The sequence below is a fragment of the Ixodes scapularis genome, unplaced genomic scaffold (genome assembly GCF_016920785.2).
Source record: "Ixodes scapularis isolate PalLabHiFi unplaced genomic scaffold, ASM1692078v2 PGA_scaffold1__304_contigs__length_218370807, whole genome shotgun sequence".
Taxonomy (NCBI): Eukaryota; Metazoa; Arthropoda; class Arachnida; order Ixodida; family Ixodidae; genus Ixodes; species Ixodes scapularis.
Window position 1 is genome coordinate 163870239 of NW_024609846.1, and position 22322 is coordinate 163892560.

The window sequence follows — 22322 nt, forward strand, 5'->3', positions numbered from 1 at the left end:
ATAGCAAGCATAATGTCTCCCCTCTGCTTATTCAACAAGAATTTCTTGACTTACAGAATGAATATGACGACTATACTCAATTTTATACAGATGGCTCCAAGATTTTTTCTGCAGTGGGATCGGCTGTTTATTCGGAAGGTTTCATACAGGCCCAGCGGCTTAGCTGGATGGCTAATATTTTTACTGCGGAGCTATACGACGTTCTCCTTGCAATCGAGTATGTCACCACCAGCAAAACAATGAAGGCAATTCTTTTTGTAGACTCTCAAAGTGTCATTGTTGCCCTCTGCTCTGTAAGAGATACAAAAAACATGCTCGCTAAGCTAATACGCTATAAAATCAATCGCTGCTTAGAGCGTCGGTTAGTTATCAAATTCTGCTGGATCCCAAGCCATGTTGGGATCAAAGGCAATGAGAAAGCAGACCAGCTGGCTACCTCCGCGAGCAATCTCCTAGAAACTCGACGGGATATACCCTTTCAAGATATCAAACTTCCCTTAGGAAAGCTCTCCTCGATGCTTGGCAATCTGAGTGGAACCTAGAGAGAGCAAATAAGCTGCATGTTATTAAGCCAGTTTCTGGGTTGTGGGAGAATTCATCTCGTAAAAACCGTTTTCATGAGGTTCTCTTGTGCCGCCTTAGAATTGGACACATCTTCCTGACTCACGGACATCTTCTTTGTGGAGAAGACGCTCAAAGCTGCGCGCATTGCGGTGAACCTTTGACAATTTTGCATATTTTGTGTGCCTGTCCAGGCTTTGAGCACCCGTCCAGGCTTGCCTGTTTTACAGAGCTTTTTACATATCAGATTTGTTTCCATCCAACACTTTTTTTAGGCCGAGCATCCCATCATTCCATTCAATCGGGTCCTCAACTTTTTGCAAGCAAGTGGCCTTATACACAAAATTTAAGTACTTAATTTTCTGTTCACCATAAATATATAAAGCATCAGCTTCATGTGCGCTCTCAATTACCGTTACTGTGAGTCGCATTAGTCTTGTAGTCTGGCGCAGCATGGCCTTCGTCGCTTTTGCGCCATTAAACCGTTAATCATCATCATCATAATTTTTTTCTTCTTTTTTTTTTTTTTTTTTTGGGGGGGGGGGGGGTTATATGTGCTGGAGTCACTGCAATCTAAGCAACGGTCAAATTTATTAATAATTTTCTTTCTCGAAACCACTAAGCACGGGACCTCGAGGATTAGTAGGCTACTTCACTATGTTTCGTTTCCTGTGTACATTTGTTTTCGTTTCGTTTTTTTGTACACCGGAAACTACGTCCGGGTATTAAAATTTAAAATGACCGTATCTAGCCTCCTGTGAGTAATGTAATTTAATAGCGCTCTTTTTATTTATTTATTTTTTCACGAGAGGGATTGGTTGTGTTTGCGTCCGCCACTCACTCAGCTCTAAACAAAAACGGTCTGGGCTTTTTTTTTTGTACAACTGAGCGCGAGATTCCAAGGAATATAATATCGTAATAAAAAAGCTTGAATGAAAAGTAACGTGGGAAGTAATCGATTACTTTACAGTAATTTTTGATTACTTTTTGAGGTTGTAAATGTAATTGTAATCGGTTCCTTTTTACAGTGAGGTAATTGTGATTGTAATCGGTTACTTTTTTTCAGTAACGTATTCAAGTCTAATCCCACAACAAAGTGTGGGTGGACGTGGAAAAGCAAAAATTGAAAACAGGCCATACGTACACGAAACTATAATGTATGTGTCCGACGCAATTGCATATGGGTCGAATAGCCCACAGAGCAATTAGACCTTAGTTTACGGAACGACTTCACAGTCGCTGGCAAGTACAACCCGGCATCACGCAGAAAATGTACACGCGTGAATCACGGCGAGAAACATCGAGACATGAATGCCTGAACGTTTATGCGACCAAGAAGCGCAGATAGAGAAACTTAAGCAAAAAGAAACGTCAGCCAGGCATATACAAGAGTATCGATCGTGCCTGGTCTGCGAGCGCCATGGGGGAGGTGCGATTCCAAGAGCCAGAGGCACTTCTTCTCCGGCTCTGCGACGTGGGTGGAAAATAAAACAGGCAATAGTGTTATGAGCTCATAGGCCCGCCAGTCACAAAGAACCCTCCAGTACCCACGGGAGGTGGTTTTGTCTGGATGGAGCGTTGTGATTGGAGATTCTCGGCAGTTCGGATGGCCCCTTGCCATTTCCGATACTGTCACATTACGAAACCTGCAAATAAAGGTTGCTTCACAGCGCTCTGCGGGGTCTGCCTTGCTGCTGCCGGCTTCGCAACATGGCACAACGCACTCGTTCAACAACACGCAGCCTTTTACTGACTGCTCACACCGCGCGCTCCGACCCAGAAAAACCATACACACGCTGCGCCGGCCTTAATCAGCGGCGGAGCGCCGCTCGTAGTGCATTGCGCTTGGCCACCTCGCGCTGGAAATGACCACAGACAATTTAACATGTGAGCAACCCGGTCCAATGTTTTGGATCAGCAGGTTGCCCAGCCCGTCCATTCATTAAAATCGCGAATCTCCTGGACGACAACTGCAGACGCCACAAAAACGTGCCGCGACCGTATGCTGTCTGGTCGCTCTAAGTGTACAGGGTAATGGCTTACATTGTTACGCAAATACCACCCCTCCTCTTTTATAAGCGCCAATGGTACGATCTAAACTCGAATACGCAGTATTGACCAGCACGTCACGTCTGTAGTTTGATATTTGTCCTTACCCATAAACAGTGATATGTTATCATACTTTATGGGTAACATTATCATGGTTATTACTATTTATGGACATCGCTCCTTATGGGGTCTTGTTAACCTGCCTAAAAGCATGTTGACGAAATCAGCGCTCCTTTTCTCAAGTGTGAGATATTTTAATGGAACCATCAGAGGCCACCTCAGAAACCGAACCCCGCGTTGTTCAAAGGTTCAAAGGTGTTTATTGGCTCCACTTCCGTAAGACAGAGAGCCTGAGGCAATCAAAAGGCAGAAGCCCGTGCTTAGATATGCTGATTTCCTCCTTGGCCATATGTTAATAGATGAAATGGAGATTTTGGAAAGAAATATGTACAAGGGTGAGAATACTTAGTCTAATGGAGAGATTGGGTTTCCTGGTGATTCTGCACCAGATCTTTAAATTCGTCTACACCTGCGGCCTGGCGAGCAGCATCTGGTTAGTGATTCCTCGGGAAAAGCGCTTAGACAAAGAGGGAGGCAGAGGCACTAATGGTGCGGGCGAAGCGCTGTTCAAGTTTCGAGGAGTCCCGCCTAAACCTCCTCAAGTGACCATCGGAAATGGGACAGACACCATGTAGGTACCTGTGCAGGAGTACCCGCTTGAAGAACAATCGACGTCTATCCAGTCTGGACCAGCGGAGGGATTGCAGCCGCCTTTCATAGGGTAGCTTGCTTGCCGCCTTGTCTGTAAGTAGAGTGCTGTCTTTGTGGCCTTTCTTTGCGTTGACTCTAGCCTCCTCTGTAGGTCAACCTGATGGGGGCTCCAGACAAAGGAGCAATACTTCAAAACCGACAGTACAAGAGCCGTGCACAGTGTACAAAAGGCATGGCTTGGCATCTCTCTTGCTGTCCTGGTTATGAAGCCTCTCAATTTGCTCGCCCTTTTACAGACGTAGTCCACGTGCTTTCTAAAGGACAGGGTCTTTTCAAACCAAACACCAAGAATCTTAATGTCTTTGACCTCTTGTAAGAACTTCCCTTCGGCATTGTAGACGTCGACGGGTTTCCGTTTTCTTGATATTTTAAAGTACACAGTTTTGTATGAGTTGAAGAGCAGTCCGTTGAGTTCTGACCACCTACAGATCCTGCGCAGGTTGTGATTTCAATGGTGTTTACTTTTTAGCCATCTCGACCGACAGATTCTCACTTTGTATATTTGAACTGAAAAAATATTAATGGTAAACGTTTCTCAGGTCGAACCGTAGCTATAGGGCAGGTTGGAAAGAAGGGGTTGGTAAAGCAAATGTGGTCAGATTTTTATTAGGGGTAAGGCATCTCCATCCTGTTTATTTATCACACTCGTTTTGTTGAAACCGGCTCGTATGATGTAAGAGTATAAAACCGGAATGACCCAGCCGAAGCTGGAATCTCTTGTGATTGGCACTACTTCCTAAATGTTTAAAATCGTCTTCCGTGTCTCTTTTAGATCGAAGGTACAGTATCTTACTACGGACTGGTCCCATCAGGCACCAAACTATTCATTGTATATTTTTGTAATTATTAGCAAAAAAAGTTGATTATATAAGGTCATTTCTGTGCATAATTAAATCAGAAGCTTTTTTGTTAACTGAATTAAGAATGGGTGTATTTGCTACCTATAGGACTGGAACGAAATATCTAATTTGGTATTCATAATAATTCTATACCCTAACATTACATTAGTGAAACACAGTTATGTTCACTTTTTATTTCATACCTAAAATGACCATTGACGTATGCATATCACGCAAAGCATATAAACAACCAGCTGGTCATAACATTGTTGCTGCCCTGTATGGTGCTTTTGAGTCCAATTAAAGAACTAGTTCAGTGCTTGAAGGAATAAAACTGCTCTGGTTAAGTGCATTAACGAGTTTAACACATTAACACAGGCATCTAGTTAAAGAGGCATTGTAATATAGTAGAAATAATGAAAATAGTGGCTGTGTTTGTGCTCTGCAAGCTCTTTATGCTGATCCAAAATCGCTGGAACCAGTTACGTCGCCGTGTTAGCTGGCACAATTGATTAAAAGTTCTATATAGTTTGCTCCTCTTTGCTTTTTATGTGGGTTGGTCACTGGGAAGTGAACTAGGTGGTTTTGGAAGTTCATAACGGAAAATATCCGATTCTACATAAAACGATTGCATCTACGGAAACTTGTTTAAATGAAAACCGGGTGTGAATTCTTCTGTTCAGCAAATAGTCTGACCACTGCATACAAATTGATGAATGAAATTAAAAATGAAACAAATCCGGCCATTTGAAACATTGAGTGAGAACGTGTATTCTGATTACTATTGTGGTACATGTATATCGTGACAGTTTTGCAGCAATGTTCCTCGTAACCTCTTTAAAACCTGTTTAATCTGAAGGAATCCCTGCAACAACCCTATTTCAAACACGTCTGTGGGGCCCAAAAGGATTTCAGAAAACTTTTGACCTACCCTTGATGAATTTCTGAGAGGCCTGAAATGTCAGCAAAAGTTTTTAAGAGGTCTATAATACCGTTAAAAATTTTATGAAGGGGAAACCCGGGGGGGGTCTGTCACAATTTTTTTTTGTAAAAGTACGGCACTTATTTACATTGTTTTAACTGGTGTGTGGGAGAAATCACGTAACCCTTCATGATACCCGTGTTGAAGAAGACGTTTGGATATTCTGTATTGGGCGGCCGCAACGAACGGTCGGTCAGTGTCCACTTCCCGTTTTACACCTAGGATCTATCTCCTAGAGCAGTTCAGTGCGTGTATAAGGAACAAGGTACCTCGGCGCCCTGTTTCTTGCGCCTATTAGTCCGTCGGGCTTCAGAAGCTCGTCCGGTGAGTGAAAAAGGCGCCGGGGACGCCACCGCGATGGCACCAGGGAAAACAATGTGACCGTGCTCTCAAGATTTCGTCAACAACGGCGGTTGTTGGTTTCGCGTTCGTGATTTTCGCTAAACGTGTGAAAGGGACCATGAGGCCAGTTTCGAAATATTATTTGACGATTACAATGGGCGTCAGGCACGTCTCAGACACTGTTGACCAAGTTCCAGCCGGAACAGAATTTTGGGCGCCGCACCAATCAATTAAACAGTTGTGGTAACGTTCGCGCCGAAAGCGATGCCTGAGACCTCCCCCCCCCCCCCCCCCCCCCCAAGACGGCGGCAGAAACGTGAACTACAGAGCCGCGTCGAAGCGTGACGACAATGGGCTCCTCGTCAGGAGATTGGTTCAACGGTTCGAACAAATGGACGCACTAATGGTTTCGAATTCGGTGGTGAGATGTGATAAAAAAAAGTAATTTGAACGTTGAATCATTTTTTTTTAAGTTGTAGTTCGGAATTATTAGGTTTCATAGCGTGTATAATGTTGGTTTCCTAGCGAGTATAGGAACATGTTTCATAGCCTGTATAGCGTGTAGGATGACAAAGAAGAAGACTTGTGGAAGTAAATGACATCAGTATGCTGTGCTGGTTTTGAGAGGGTTGTCTGTATGTCCCATTTTGTTTCCTTGTCTCAGGGTTTTATTTCTTAATTATGATTGTTCACCAGCTCGCCTGCGTTTTAACTCTTATTTCGCTTTGCGAACTGGCGTCTCTTCAATCATGCCGCGTTTACGCGCTGTAGTAGGCTGTGCATTGTGTTCCTGTGACGGCGCTGCGTAGGCGTCGGCGAGTAGGGCGAAGAGTCGCTCTGAGGTGGCGAGCGAAGACTCGGTGGCAGGTCTGGGGCGCCCTCGTAAAGCGCCAATACAGAGTTTTGCGTCCTGAGCAGCATATCCCGTTCAGTCGCCGTGAGGTCGATGCACGGGAGCTCGAACTCGTTTGCAAGCGCGGCGTGGTCGCCCATTTCTTTCAGGTTTCCTTCACAGATCATCATTCACTGTAAGCTACCATGGGAACCGCGCTGAGTGGCTACTAAATCCGAGCAATACCGGCAATGCTCCTCGACGTCACTTCCCTTTCCAAAGGCGAAAAGGGAAAGAAATTTGAATATTTGTTTCGGTTTCGCAAATTTATTTGCAGGCAAATTAATAAGAGTCGCAAAGTTCTCAAAAAACTTTAGTGGCATGCCAGGACACCAATGCGTCCGAAAACACCTTCTTTAAAAAACAATATAAATTGCCTTCATAGTACCTCTAATGACAGTGTGTGCGTGTGTGTGTGGTGCGCCCGCTGGTTTTTAAGAGTTGCACTACCTACTGTAAATCTTAGAGTGAGCACCTCCAAAGCTATTTTAGGCGACAAAGGACTTTGTCGCCGCTATTTGGTCTGATCGCTTCTCTCTACAGCTGCTTATGCCCAGGTTTGAATGCACGTCGGTTCTTATCGTCTTTATGAATTCAACGTGCATGTAACATCAATGTCTACCGTAAACTTCATATTACGTTCTAAAGAACTGCATTCCTGGTCTATTATTCGCAGGCATTTGGGCATCTAAATGGTTGAAACGCTGAACGAGAAAGGCTGAATCGGTCTGAGAGGCTGAAGGAATCTGAAGGGTATGAAGGACTGAAGGGTTTGAAGGGCTGGAGGGTTTCAAGGGTTGAAGGAGTTTGAATGGAGGAGAGGTATGATGAACTGAACGAATCTGAAGGAATGAGATTGTCCCATAACACATCAGCGCTGAAGGGTTATTTTCACTAGGGAATGCACTGTCGTCTGACTTACGCATCAACCTTTTTTTATTTGCACCTCAGATCTTGGAGAAAAGCATAAAGGGGTATGTTTAAAGCATAAAGTGGTATGTTCACAGCAGCTGAGTGTGACAAACAACACAAATACGAATGGTAATTGGAGACTGTCAATTATGGCAGCCATGTGCCACGAGCCCTTTTCTTCTCCAGGAAGATTTGATTTGCAATGGAAGTGCTAAAGCGTGATGCAGACATAGTTCAGTCACCCAAGCACATGTATGACACCACAGTCAATCATACCTATACGCTACAACTAAGATTCCGTGTTTTCGGAGTGAATTTCTCGTGAAATTCGGAGCTCAATTTTCTGAAGTTATTTTTGATAAAAGGAATTCGGGGTTTATCGGAGTTTAATTTTGTTAGATGCCTAGTTTTTTTGTTTTTTTTTATTTTAGAGATTGTTTTTTTCCGTAACAAATTTTTAAAATTGCAAAGAATAATGTTTTGGGTGAAAGCATTATTTACCCGCTGTCCTAACGAAAGCTTCAGCTAGAATACAAACCCCTTTTGAGATTGCAAAATAAACTAAATTGTCTTCTCTTCATTACACTAACCATGTGCTCTTACCAATTTATTCGTAAAACACCGCCTTTTCGCATTTTAATTTTTTCATGTTTACCCTCATTTTTTAATAAATCCGATTTATTAAAAATTTACCCAAGGGTCTTTTTGAATTTTTAGTTGTTTTTGTTTTTGTTTTTTTGTTGTTGTTTTTTTTAACCGAAAACACGGAACCCTAGATTTAACTCAAACATCCTGCCCGAATTAAGATACTTCATTCAAACTGAAACATCCGGCCTAATTTTAGCGATCTTTCCGAATTGGAGACTCGGCCAAATTGGGCATTCAGCAAAATTGGAGCGTTGCAGCCGAATTAAAGATTGCAGTGAAATAGAGAATTCAGCCGACTTTAAACGTTCTATCCGATTCGGATTCTATACAGATTGGGCCGTTAGCCCAATGGACATTTCAGTTACATTGGCATGACATCAGATTATTAAATTGCGATAGAATTATTTTATTAATTACGTTTGAGTAATAAACTTTTAATCTGAGAAATGGTAGGTATAGTTTAATAGGTATAGTTTCCGTTAGAAACTTCTTAACCACTAAATAAACTTATGCTAGATAATATAAAATGCACGCGCAGTATCTTGCTACGTTCCGAAAGAAACGCTCGATTCGGACACGTTTCTGGTTTCCGCCAACGGTCGTGTCCCCCGTTGTTGGGGAGCGCAGGAGTATATATTTGTCCATTTAGCTGTCTTTTTGTAATACCAGCCACTCATTCCAGGACGACTTTCTCCGAGCACACAACAAATTTGTGAAATGAACTAACATTTTTAATCCACTTTTTTTTTTCAATATACCTAAGTGCGGCAGCCTATCGAAACATCCGGGTGAAAGAACGACTGGCTTGAAAGCAACGCGCTGGCTAGGTTCGTTCGATCCGTTTGACCATAGAATAGGGTACGTTTGCCGAATTCGCAGCTGTTCGGGTCGCTATTCTTCGAGATGAAGAAATCCCGATGGCGTTTGAGGCGGACCGCTGAGTCGTCACCCCTACTCTGTGCGAATCCCTCCCAGGACCAAGATTCCCCCTGCAGTCAGACGCTGCTTTGCCGCAGCACCATCACTTCATGAGATACTATGACGCCATGGTGTCACGTGACGTCAAGTGGCACCATGACGTCACAAAGAATTTATAAATGTTATGCATATAGAGTGACATTGGGAAATACCAAAGTGAGAAGCATCTTCTTTTTGGATATGCTTGGGTGCGTTACCTCGTATTTGTTTATTTGTTTGCTCTGCTTCAACTGCGGCACAGACAGCTCTTCAGCCTTAATAGTGTGCACATTCCACAAAACAAAATCGACCAAAAATCAGTAAAAATAAAATAGAGCCTCTATCCAAAGAAGGCAAAGGAAAAATAAAAAATAAATGCTGAATTTGAAACACTAAAACAGAAGTATAAAAGCAGACCGCCGACGTATCTTTAGAACGTCGACATACATATCTTCAAAGTTGGAAAGAAAGAAACTAAACCCAGATCACATTTATTGCGGTGCTAAGATGAGCTGCAAGACACAAAATACCATTTTAGAAAGGGCAGATCACCGACTTTCCGATAACGCCATCACCTAGGGTAGCTCAAAAAATGGTCGGAGTACCCTTTAACCCACGAGCTTCCTGCAGAAGATTCCTTAAGATTTTCGGACCTTGGTCTATTTTATTTTTTCTCGTCATATGTTTTTTGGGCGTACAAACAAAGAGGAAAGAAACCCCTCCTTCAATAACAGTCGTTGCTCTTGAAGTTAGTAAAAAGGGACATAGCAAAACTATGTATCAGAAATGCTCTTACTAAGTACTGCCTCCATTCGGTTATAGATAGCTTTGATTGTCAAATATTCCGACTCTGAACAGCGAGATGTCCTGATACTGTGCTAACCTCCGTCGCTAAGAACATTCTAAAAATAACAAACCAGAGTGAAGCAACCATACGCCGAGTAAGAGATAAGAACAAAAGAACGGGAGTTATTCGATACATCCACCAGATATCACGAGGTCTCAAGAGGATTAAAAACCGGATAAACTTAACGGCAGCTTTCTCAGCACCTAACAAGCTTTCGAGCGCGTGCAAAGAACTCAATACAGCCTCACATCAAAAATCAAACCGCCCATAAAATGATAAGATCCGTGTCTTTCCTTTTACTGAAGCAGTTTATTATATTCCCCTAACCTGCGGCAAACAATACACCGGCCAACGATAAATATGCATAAATCATAGATTACGAGAACATAAATATAAAATAAAAAAGCCATTTTCTGACATTTATGAATGCATTGCCGAGAATGTAGATGCATAGTTGTGTTAGACAAAGTAAACTAATAGCCAAGAGTGGCTATCAGCTGACGAGAGAAATCATTAAGCAGAACAAATAGCGCCACACTAACATCGCTGCGTCAGGGAAGTATATGGATCATAATGTAAAAACAGCGCAAACAAACACGAACGAAGGAGAAGAAAACGCAGACGGGACAAGCCCGTGTTTCTTCTCCTTCGTCCGTGTTTCGTTGCGCAGTTCTTACATTATGCTCAACGAATACTAACTAGCCGAACTCTCGACAATAATGAAGTATGTGAAATATTTAGCGCGGCATTTTTAGCAAGGATTCTATTTGTATGCATGTGTTTGTATGTATGTATCGGGATTTTTGTCTATGAATCAATTTACTGATCAGGAACACGAACCAGTTCCAGCTAAGTAGATGTAGAGAAAGACGAACGAATTAACTATTATCCGAGCTGTAAGTTAGCGCTTAGTTTGTCCTTCGCGAGTCCCTTTCGTACTTTTTCTTTTGTGCGTTATTTTTGTACAGCACGAATCACCAACTCGCCTTGAGATCGAGACTCGTTTTTGGCTGTACTCGGCAATACATATACTTCTGAATAAACCAACGTATCAACACCCACGTCGTTATATCGCTGACAGAGATCAGAGTCATGAGCTACCATCAAGGTCATCTGCAGTCGAGCACCCGGCGGGAGGGACCTCACCCTGGATGATTCGCAGACCTAGCCATGCCCGCGGATTACTAATGTTTGAAGAAACGATGGGCCCAACGGACATTTCCAAGGTACGACTGCAGGCCAACCTTGATAGCCACAGTGCCGAAAAGCCGTCACGGCGACCATTGTTGGTAGCATCGCTAAGCAGAGTCGTCCTGAAGCAATCGCAGGATTCTGTAACAAGAGGCAGCTGCAAACTTCGGCAATCTGTCGGCCGTCGCGTGAGAGCCCGAGCTTAACTGAATAGACGAAAAATGTTTAATTGTTTTGTTTACTAGCGAAGTAACGGACCTTATTGCTCCCTGGGAACCCGGAAACTAGCAAACTGACCTACCCCTTTCCAGAGCTTCAAGGTAAAAAAAGAAAGAGTATATTTTTCTTTCTGGAACAATTATGAAGATCCCATAGACCACAAGCCAAAAAATGAGCGCAGACGTCTAGTCCCGGGAAGAATATTATAACACTTCAGAAGATCAAAGGTAAGTGATATAGTTTTAGATATGCTATGTTTAGCTTGTTCCCAAAGAGCATTATCAAATTGTCATTTATTGTCGAGTTTGACGCATTTGAAGTTCCCCCTAACGATAGTTTCCCTAGCAGCACACTTCCCCGGCTCATACTTGGGTCAGTTTAGCGGAAGCTTGTGCCAGGCTTGAGCCAAGTTGGCTCTAGCTCACGCCAGTCTGGCCAAAATCTGGCCCGAGGAAATGTGCTGCTTGGGTTGCGATCACAAAAGAATATTCGTTCCCCAAGCAAAGATTTCGGTCCCAGAGCCTTCCACAGCGCTGCAAACCTTTTACGAGAGAAAAGACGTACTCCGGACACGCAGTTTCTTGATTTGAAAATAATACTTCTCGCAGATCCCAATCGTCGAAATCCGCGATGCTTGAACCGCTGACATTTAGACAGGCGCGCCTCACGCAGAAAGCCACAATTATCGGCTGCAAAAATACAAATGCAACCTTTTCTGTAGCTGGGTGTGCCTTGTACTAAGCACCGAAATGCCATATTTATATTTGGCAAATTATTTCTTCTGTGATATTTTGAAAATGGTTTTTCATGTCGGAACATGTAATTTTGTGCTCTGGATACAAAAACACGCAAGCGTTTTGGGCAGGTGCACCTTTCACAGTAAGCCTCAATTATCAGTTAAGAAGGTACAAATGCTACCTATTCTGTACCTGGGTGTGTGGTGCTGTAATCCGAAAAAGCATGCTGATACGTGGCAATTTTTTTGTGAATGTTTAAATGTTTTTTTTAGTCAGAACATGTTTTCATGGTCTATAGACTAAGACCCGCAAAACTTTTAAAAAAGTTTTTTTTTTTTTTTTTTTTTTTTTGCAGGAAGCCACAATTATTACACAGATAGTATTTGGATATTTGGTATAATCGTTTTTCTGAGATTTTTTGAAAATGGTTCCTCGTGTCGATACATGTAATTTTCTGACCTGGAAACTAATACCTGCTGTCTCTTCGTGCACTTGAGACTTTCACAAAAAGCAACATTTATAAGTTGAGAAGCTACAAATGCAGCATATTCTGTAGCTAGTTGTGTATTGTAATATACTACGGGAGCGAATGGTGGCTTTACGTTTTCACAAGATAAGAAAGGCAAGGATTTCATCTGTAAGTCCAGCCTCTTGTGCAAAGCTACACCGTTATAGATACCAGGATGGGGTTTCGTGAACTTTGTGCGTGCGCGAGGACCCACACTATCGAATGGCAACGAGCACGTGCTGGAGGCCGGGCGTCTACTCCGTAAATCCTACATTCGCCTCTGATATCACATCACTAAGGTGGCGCTGCTATCGGCCGGCGCGTGCGCATATGCTTTATTTCACCCAAAGGTAGTTTCTGCGTACGCGCAGTTTTCATACAGGCTGTGTGCAAACTCTCACTCTTTTTTGTAAACAGGGTGCAGAGTTCAGAGTGAAGGTACCTTTCGCAGACTCGTGTGCATTTGCAAGTGCATACACAATCATGGTGGAAGATATACGACTCCTTGTAACATTACGGGACGTGTCGTCACGTGATGCAGGTGATGATTTTGTTGGCTACTGCTTGTTTCAGTTCCGCCATCTTAGGGAAGGACGCGACACCTGATAATGGCGCGCATCTTGTCTGATTCGGGCAGTCTCCAACGCACCTTATACAACCCGTGGGATATTTCGTTGTGTATGTGTATCGTGCTTTAAGTCCTTGGGTTTTTTTGGGTTTTTTTAGTTGTTGAAGCATGCAATAAGTAAAAAACAGCAGCAACAAGAAAACCGAGTGATTAGTACGACTTGCGCACGCGCGATATTTAGGCCGCTGTTAAATTTATGTCGTCACCCTTTCGTCCGGTCGATGGTTACTTGGGCAAAACTCTTTAGGATTCTGATATTAGATTGATTTAGCTGTTCACTGGGTAAAAATATGTGAGCCAGCATTTCTGGTTCCATTTGATCCGATAGACTTCATTTCACCTTAAAGGGGCCCTGCAATCATATTTAAGCGTCTACCTTTTATGCGGTTTCCACGTCTCTTGGGGTTCGGGCAAGCCAGCGGGCACGGAAAGAGTAGCTAAATATCAGTGCACCATATTTTAACCGGACGACACGGAAACCTCCTCCACTGACGAGGGCGACCCGCGGTACCGAAAGCGCGCAAAATGTGACGTCTTTGGTCCTGGGCTTACTACTGGTCAGAGCCACTAAAAACTTCTTTTTGGTCGAAATACAAATATAAGTGGAGCGAACCGTTTCAATTATTTATAAAAGTAGTTTTTGTTCACTATTATAGATGAAAAAAGAAAGAAATGCAGTTTATAAAGTACGGAAACAAGAAATAACCCGTCAACATACCCGCCGCCAAGGGGTGGAAAAGGCGGCGCATACTAGAAAGGAGTAGTGGGATGAGGCGCCGACACGGAAAAATCCCGGATGTACGCGGTGGCGCTGCAGTCGTATGGACAGGAGGATGCGACCGGCTCCGAGCGTTCCGAAGGCCTTCGGCGAGAGGCTTTGTCTTGCGGTTTGGCCGTTTCGCGGTATGGCAGCGCGAAGTAGCTCCCATTCTGAACTGATCTTTACCCCGTGTTTGCTGTCGTTTGTGGCCAATGAAGTGTCATGCCGAATTAGTGTTTAATCGCGCAGCAAACGCAATGAAAGCCGCTTTGGCTGCCCGCTGCATACAGCCTATCCAGAACATGCTTTAGTGGCGCCCTTTGGCGTTGTCGACATGGAGTGCGGCGGCCGTGAGCGCTCGATGAGCTCACTATTCCTCCTCTAGTTCACGGCCACTCAAGCCAGGACCTACGACGTCATGAAGGGGGTTACTTCTTGCTTGTTTTTGTAATTCTAAATTGCCTATAACTTTAAAAATAAAGCGAATTTCGCGAAAAGAAAAGTTTCACTAAGTTACTACGTACAGTGCGCTCAGGTTCGGTGCAAATTAAAAAACAGTAAAAAGTCCTTGCAGGGCCCCTTTAAATCCAGACGCAGCCAACGCTACACTGTAAAAACATTACCGTAAATATATTCCTATTTTACTATAAATTGCACTGCCGACAAACCGTAAAGATGGAACACGGCGTGGAGTAAGTATCTTTCGCTCCGCGCGCGCCGCGAGACAAAAAGAGTTGAAGAAGATCCGCGCTCGAAGTGACAGCACGTGTACGAGTAGTTGGCACATGCGTAAAAAGAGGTAAAGCCGCGAGTTCACGCCTGGCCCAACGTCCCGCTTTTATTTATTTAAGTTTTGCGTTTTTAGTTTGTTTTACCAACCGTAGGGACATGTCCCTAAATGTGGAGACTTCTGGAGATCGTTGGGTCTAGTAGGGACGTAGGGACGCCATGCCAGTTTCACTGGAAAAACTAGAAACATTTCAAAAGCCTGCAATATTTTTATTCTTGTATTTAGGAAGAATACTAATTTTCGAAGTTCATCATTGCCACCCTGTGTTCATTATTAACCCTGTTAAAAAAAAGTTCATTGGCGCCGCGTCGACGCCGACGTCAAGTACCACACATAGCCCCTGGCTGACCCGCCCACCATGGCGTGCTGTTTGACGAAGATGGGTCAGATGAAAACGCGTTTCGCACTCCTGCTTTGGATGATACCCCCTGTGTGTTATACATATTTTTCAGTGGAATACAAGCATTGCAATAAACGTTATAAAATGTCAAAATGTAAAGCCAATAACGTGTTTTTTTTTTTTATTAACATAGCGTTAGTAATGGCTTCTGTGGGTGCAATACGGCTCCTGGCGCGCGCTGAGGAGCATGCTTCTAAGTCACAATGCAAGCTCACAGTAGCAACACCACTCCGTACGGCAGCCTGCAATAACGCGTGAAATATAAAATAAAACCGAAAGCGGCCCATTATGTGGTATAAAAAGTAATAATACAACATGGTATACATTGATAAAATGAAAGCAATTCCAAAATTCATCGGTGCGTGGGGAAGAAATATTATTTTAAAGAGGTAAGGAAATATGAAGCAATAATAACCATGTTGAATTAACCTGAGACTGGGGTAGAGAATAAACATCAAAACGTAGAAGGGACAGAAAATAGACAGGACGACGTCTCAATGACGTCGTCATTTTTCAATGAAGTAATATTCAGAATATACTTAATGCGTTTAACATCACAATTGACGCTAAACATTTTATAAATGATTGTTTTCCCTATAAATCTTCGACGGACTACAAAAACTACGCTATCATAATCGACATTCGTTTCGTGATTCCTCTTGTTTTTGTTTTAAGAAGTGTCCGCTTAAGCTGCGATCTGTTTTTTTCTTTTTTTCCGCTCTGTGCCATCACAAAATAGTCATTAAAATATACAATTCGAAGAAAATACTATGCACACTGTTAAAAAACAGGACTGTAGGGATTCTACAACAAAATAGAATCGCGTCGGAACATTGGGCCTTGTTTAAGTAAATCAGGCTTTTTTTTTTTTTTTCTGGGCATTGCCTATTTTGACGTCGATGTTCAAAACAATTGTAAGAATTATTTTGACATCCGTGACGTCACTTACTGAAGAAGTGAAAATAATTTTAAATTTATTTTAACGTCCCCGTCTTTTTTATCTTTTTTTACGTTTTAAATTTAGAATTCTGAGTTTTCGTACTCTGGGGTTGGAAAGTGAGCGAAAGTGGAGGTCAAAATAATATCTTCATTTCAGGCGGTGGCGCGGTTCAATATGCATTTTCCGAAAACAAATATCGTGCAGTCGATTGCAGCTTTTACAACATCTTAAGGGATGGGGAATGCAAAATAACTTTTGAAAGTACAACATCACCTATCAGGCCGCACTAACGTTTCCTTGGTTGCGCTATAGATGACAGAATGCGACAGCGTTGATTTCCGTGTTTTTGTTTCACGTGCCTTATATGGACAAAAGAGCTGAATCTTGTGTCATAAAACGTGCAGTTGATTAAACATTTGCTGTCGGAAAATACGTGTATCTCTTCGTACAACCGGTGAGTCAAAATCTTTGTTGTCTATTCGCACCGGTCAGCAAACATCAATGAAACAATGTAATGATTGTATTCACAACCTTTTATTTGTCATCCCGATCGTTTCGTAGTTAACCGACTCGTTATACACGAACTTAAAGGAACATCTAAACTAAACAACGAACTGACGAAACCCAGTTAAAAACAAAGCGAGACTTCGGAACCATACGAAAACGCGCTCGCGCTGTGGTGGAGGCGTGGAAACACAAAAGGCGTGCCAAACTCTCAGTGTTACGTAGTGCACGCACTCATTTGTCACGTGCAGGCAAGATAGAGGGACACGCAGCTCGCCTTTGTTGTGGATTCAATATTTTGACTTAGACGCGTGTCGAAATGACGTGCGAGAGCTCAGAAAATCGCCGCCGGGCATGTCAAGTCTGATAGGATATACTGTCGAGCCGTCGAGCCAGTCGAGCACACCCATGCTGTATAAACCACTTTCAGTGCTAAGTAGGATCGAAACTTCTTAGGTATGCGACAAAGCGACACATGACTCCTTCGACATGTCAGCAGAACACCGACATAACCATCAAAAACTAGACAGGACAAAACCGACAAAACCATTTAACGGCTACAACTGCGACGGCTGCATCGCGTATCGCTGCATCAGTTGCATTGAAAGGGGACGTATAAATCATAAAAACCCTATTTTGACGTTTAACCGAACTGATGTCACAAATAACAAAACAATTTTTAAAATATTTGGACGGTGGACGTCGAAATAGTCACTGCCTTTTTTCCTCTGTGTAAGGACGGATGCAGGCACTTTTGTGACTAGTGTAGGGACATCTAGGGTTTTCAAGGGCGCGTCCACAGGCTACAGCCGAAATGGCGTTGCCCCCAGGATTCGGCAAGTTCTGTGAAGGAACGCAAAGTACTGCGTACAATGTAAATGTGGTAATTACGTTCACCTTTGGTAACACCCGCTAAAAAGTACATTTCTCGGCCGCCCCTTTTTTGAAAATGTTCTTGGCATTGGTCGAATACGCGCGCCATTATGACAGCCGTGATTTTGGAGCGCGGCAGATTCCATGGATCCACGCAACTTGCTGTTTGCAATTCACTACCTATGTAGGGCTCAGATATCGCCCCCTTAGGTTTTGTAGGGGCCAATTTTGTGAAAGTGGTCTTCCGCTCAATTTAACGCGTGAGGTTAACCTAAAGTGTTTCGTGCTCACATGCGTTCGGGGATGCTTGAAAAGTGCTCAGATAGTGGTGCCACTTAGGGAGCGCACCGACAATGGACAATAGACAGTAATGACTGTTTTGTAATATCGTGCACATTTTTGCTGGAATGCCAATGTACGGGGCCGAGGGTTGGTCAAGCCTCAAAGGCCTCGGCTCGTCAGGTCAAGCCTCAACCTCGGCTGCCTCGGCTGGTCAAGCCTCAAGCCTTTGCTCCACCATGCTTCATGGAAATAAACTAAACTATAACTATAACCCGTAATTCAACTGTAAAATGTCGGTCACTGTAAAATCTACATTTTCGCTTTATCTCTCAAGAAAGCACGTTGTAATATCCCTTGCGCCAGTTGCCGTCTGCGGCACAGGCGGTTCTCAGAACAGTGCTCACAAAAAGATGAAAGTATCAAAAATATGAATTCTGAAGGGGGTGGCACGCAGTTATTTTTTTCTCTGAGCGACCTTGGGGAGTGCAACAAGTACGGCCTGGCTCTTTTCTATCTAAAACTAGAAGTGAAGTACAGTTTACCTGCTTCCACCGTTCGCATATGTGGCAAGAAATTCAAAACATGCATGATCTCGGTAAGCAGCCCATGCTTAATGCTTTGCATGGCAAGTTGGAGAAACGCTTAAATATGGTTGATTCAGAAGAAATTCTCAATGATAAAAACAGCTTCGATGTATCCATGCAATCTGAATACAACAATGTCCAACAGCGAACATATGATACAAGCTTACTTCAAACAAAAGTTTTCGTATGTCAAACAAATGCAGATTCATCGTGGACGGGACAGGAACAAGAGAGAGTGCTCGTTTCAGTACACTCCACTACTGGAAAAGCTAAAAACTCTCGCTTTAGAATAGGTCAGTTGGTGGCTGCATGCTTGGTAATCTTGCCGATGTTTCAGCTGCTTCAGATTATTGTCCGAAGTCAAATATTTCCTTTGGAAGCGGCCTACCAACCTTTGAAATATTTCTGTCCCAGGATGCCTTTGAGGTTGTTAATTCATTGGGTTTCGCAAGGAAGAAACACAAGCTTGATGGGATTTACTTCCCACTGGCAAATTAAAAAAAAACACAACAGGTCTACCAGCTGGCGCTTCTTTTTGCTGGGAAAAACATCCGAATATTTAGAATTAAAAAAGTGTTCGATCCTTGGGAGACCTGCGGCAACTTGAGTCCAACAGTATATTTGTTAATGGCATGCACATGTGTTCGTAGACAACTTAGGATCCCTCCTTATTGGAGACTTTACAGGAAATGTCATCTCTTCTATCTTCATCTGTCTGACTACTCTACTGCGTGCTAACACGGCCCGGATTCAAAGAGCCGTATCGACTTAGTAAGAAGCGAACTATGAAAAAATATGATTTGGCTGTCCAGGAGGTTGAACACATTGGGTGTTCTGTTGAAGGAGTGAAATTCAACAATTCATTTAACAACCTAAATTTTTTTGTTTCTTTTTTTTTTTCATGTGTGTAATGCAGGACTTCTTTTTTGCGTTGCACCTGACCTTTTAGAAGTCGTTATATCGTATGACGTACTTCTTTTCTTACGGTCCTTTTAGAGACATCTGGCTGGCTTTTGCTGAAGTGCCTCAACTTCACAAGGACGTCTTTTAATTGTTTGGGCTTTGACGCAACCAGCAAACCATGTGAAGTAAACATACAGGAAAAGCAATTGGTTGGTGAAGCTGTGAAAACATAAAACCGGCTGCACCCCCAGCCTGTTCTCATTGGCCATTAATTTGCTTGCAGGAAGAGCAACTCTGGTACCTCTACCTAACCTTGGGGAAAATGGTTGGCATTGTTTTTGGACCCAAAGTTAGCGATAAAATGGTTGCAGGCTTGCGTGAGCTCGTCTCGTCGAAGAGTACCTCTCAGACAGAAAATAGTTGTTTCCTATGGCACCTCTAAAACACAAGCACCACTACCTTCTTCACTACACCAAGCAGCTTCGTCTATTAATAAACCTATGGACCATACGGTTTAAATGTAAACATACATTCTCAAAAATTATATCAGGCATTTAATAGTTTTCAAGGCACTAAACAAAACACTATCTAAAAGACTAGCTGCTCCAGGCATACCGGCACTCTGAAATATTTCTTGTTGCCCAGATTACCATTAAGGCAGGAATGTTTTTTCTTTCTTTTGACTTTGAAGCGCTCCAGAGCTATTTAGACAGTTTCACGCTTTCGCCGTCAAACACCATAGCTACAAATGAAGGCACATACAAAAGAGCAACCTACTCATTTGGTGTCTTTGTAGCCATCTTCATGAGTGAGCTGTACATTGGCAAAATCACCCTGCACTTTATTCGTGACCGGAAGGACATCTTCATGGCTATGAATGTCACAGAGCAACGTATTTACCACATTTGCATTCATACGGAGTTCATGGTTCTAAGGAGTTTGGATCGAGGCGCCGAAGGACGGACCAAGTGAAGAGGGTAACGACAACACGGAGCGCACTCGCAACTGAAAGTTTATTAAAAAAAAAAAACACTTACTTTAACACTTTAATAAAACGCGGTCACTTCCAACCACAACACTCTCTCTCTCTCTAAAAATAATATGTATCTATCTAACAGTGCTACAGACGGCTCGCTGATACACTTATCGGCGCCCCTTGTTTTGACGACAAATGCTTCGTGAATTTAGTTAGTTGATTTTCCATTGTGTCGTCCCAGGATGGTTGTGTTTGAAAACCAAGGGGTGAAAGAGCATCGATCGAAATGCACGGCCAAATGCCCAGACGGCGTCTGTTTAATAGTTGCTGATTGTTCTCTAGCACGGTCATTTACGCAGCGGCTTGTTTGCCCCACATAGGTATGCCCGCAGGATACTGGACGACAGAAGTTGTACATTGGAAGCTCTGCAGCCATGAAGCATGGCTGCATGGAAGCTCTGCCGCCATGAAGTTGCTCATGTTTTTCGTCCTCCCGCAGTTCCTGAGCGTGCCGGCGCGTGGGTCCCCAACTAACTGGAGTCACGATGACGGCGCGGTTTTCTTCCGGCATCCGGACGGCAATCTTCAACCTGCCAATCACTCATCGACAGCACCGTCCTGTCCTGGTATCAAGTTCATCGAGAACCTCGTTCACACCACGTCATCAGCAGGGACATCGACAGCGGCAGCTATAAAGGAGCTCCCCTTGCGACAGCGCGCCAGTGGGCATGGAAGCTCTGCAGCCATGAAGTTGCTCATGTTTTTCGTCCTCCCGCAGTTCCTGAGCGTGCCGGCGCGTGGGTCCCCAACTAACTGGAGTCACGATGACGGCGCGGTTTTCTTCCGGCATCCGGACGGCAATCTTCAACCTGCCAATCACTCATCGACAGCACCGTCCTGTCCTGGTATCAAGTTCATCGAGAACCTCGTTCACACCACGTCATCAGCAGGGACATCGACAGCGGCAGCTATAAAGGAGCTCCCCTTGCGACAGCGCGCCAGTGGGCATGGAAGCTCTGCAGCCATGAAGTTGCTCATGTTTTTCGTCCTCCCGCAGGTTAGTAAACAAAAACCTTGCCATTGTTTTAAATCAGACAATGTTTGCCTTGTTATGCTTCCATGCCCCGAAGCTTGTATTGAGTCTTTTAGAGTTCTGCTGCTGTTGTTGTCTGGTGATGTTGAGCGGAACCCAGGTCCCATGTCAAAACCCCAAGAAGAACAATTACTTAGCTTACAAGAAACAGTCGATAAACTTAAAAACAGTCATGCTATACTTCAACAAGAAGTAAACCTTTTAAAAGAAAAACAAAAACAAAGTGAACAGACAGTTTCAACACTTGAAGAGCGACTTAACAAACTCGCGAGTGAACTCGACGCACTAAAGCAGAAGGATACTAGTAGCGCCGCGACTACTGAACCCCAGCTTACTGCTGCCTTAAACGAACTATCTCAGCTAAAAACACGTTGCGATGATGCAGAGGGCAGATCCCGTCGCTGTAATCTTTTATTTTTTGGCATCACCGACGCAGACAAGGAAACGTGGGCTCAGTCAGAGTGCTTGGTCACTAGCTTGTGCTCCGAAAAACTAAACGTGCAAGTTGAATCATCTAGGATTGAAAGGGCGCATCGCCTAGGAGCATTCGACCCTCAGAAATGTCGCCCAATAATAGTAAAGTTTTCTTCGTTTAAAGATAAAGATAGCGTTCTTTCATCAGCCCACAAGCTTAAAGGAACTCGCGTAGCCATCAGCGAAGACTTCCCAATTTCTGTCCGGCTCGCACGCCGTCACCTTCTTGATTTTGCAAGGCCAAAAGGCACCCCCTACAGACTGCGTCATGATAAACTTTTTATAAATGATAAGTGCTATGTATTCGATGCCGCTCTCGGCGCCGTTAAAGAAAAAGACACATAGCCACGCCAGCGCTTCTTCTCGTCGCCCTCTAGGAGTCGACCGGCAAAGCACCATGTTATCACTAACAAATCTTCAAGTCATTCTATCCTATTTACTAACATTAGAAGCCTAATACCAAAGAGAGACGAAATAATTTCAGTAATCGAAGCGTGTAATGCCGCTTTTGTTGTACTTACAGAGACGTGGCTAAGCCCTGATATATCTGACGTTGAGCTATTTCCCTCGCAACTAAACTTTCGAGTGTATAGGTCTGACAGAAAAACTAGAAAAGGAGGGGGCGTACTTTTGGCCATAAAAGACCATATACCATCACGG

General features: G+C 43.5%; 1 protein-coding gene across 1 annotated transcript; it reads left to right on the plus strand.

The window, feature by feature from the left end:
- Nucleotides 1-20840: 20840 nt before the first annotated feature.
- Nucleotides 20841-22007, plus strand: LOC120837440. Its single transcript, XM_040206801.1, has one exon. The coding sequence runs from the start codon at nucleotides 20841-20843 to the stop codon at nucleotides 22005-22007; it is 1167 nt and encodes a 388-aa protein (XP_040062735.1).
- The last annotated feature ends 315 nt before the right edge of the window (nucleotides 22008-22322 follow it).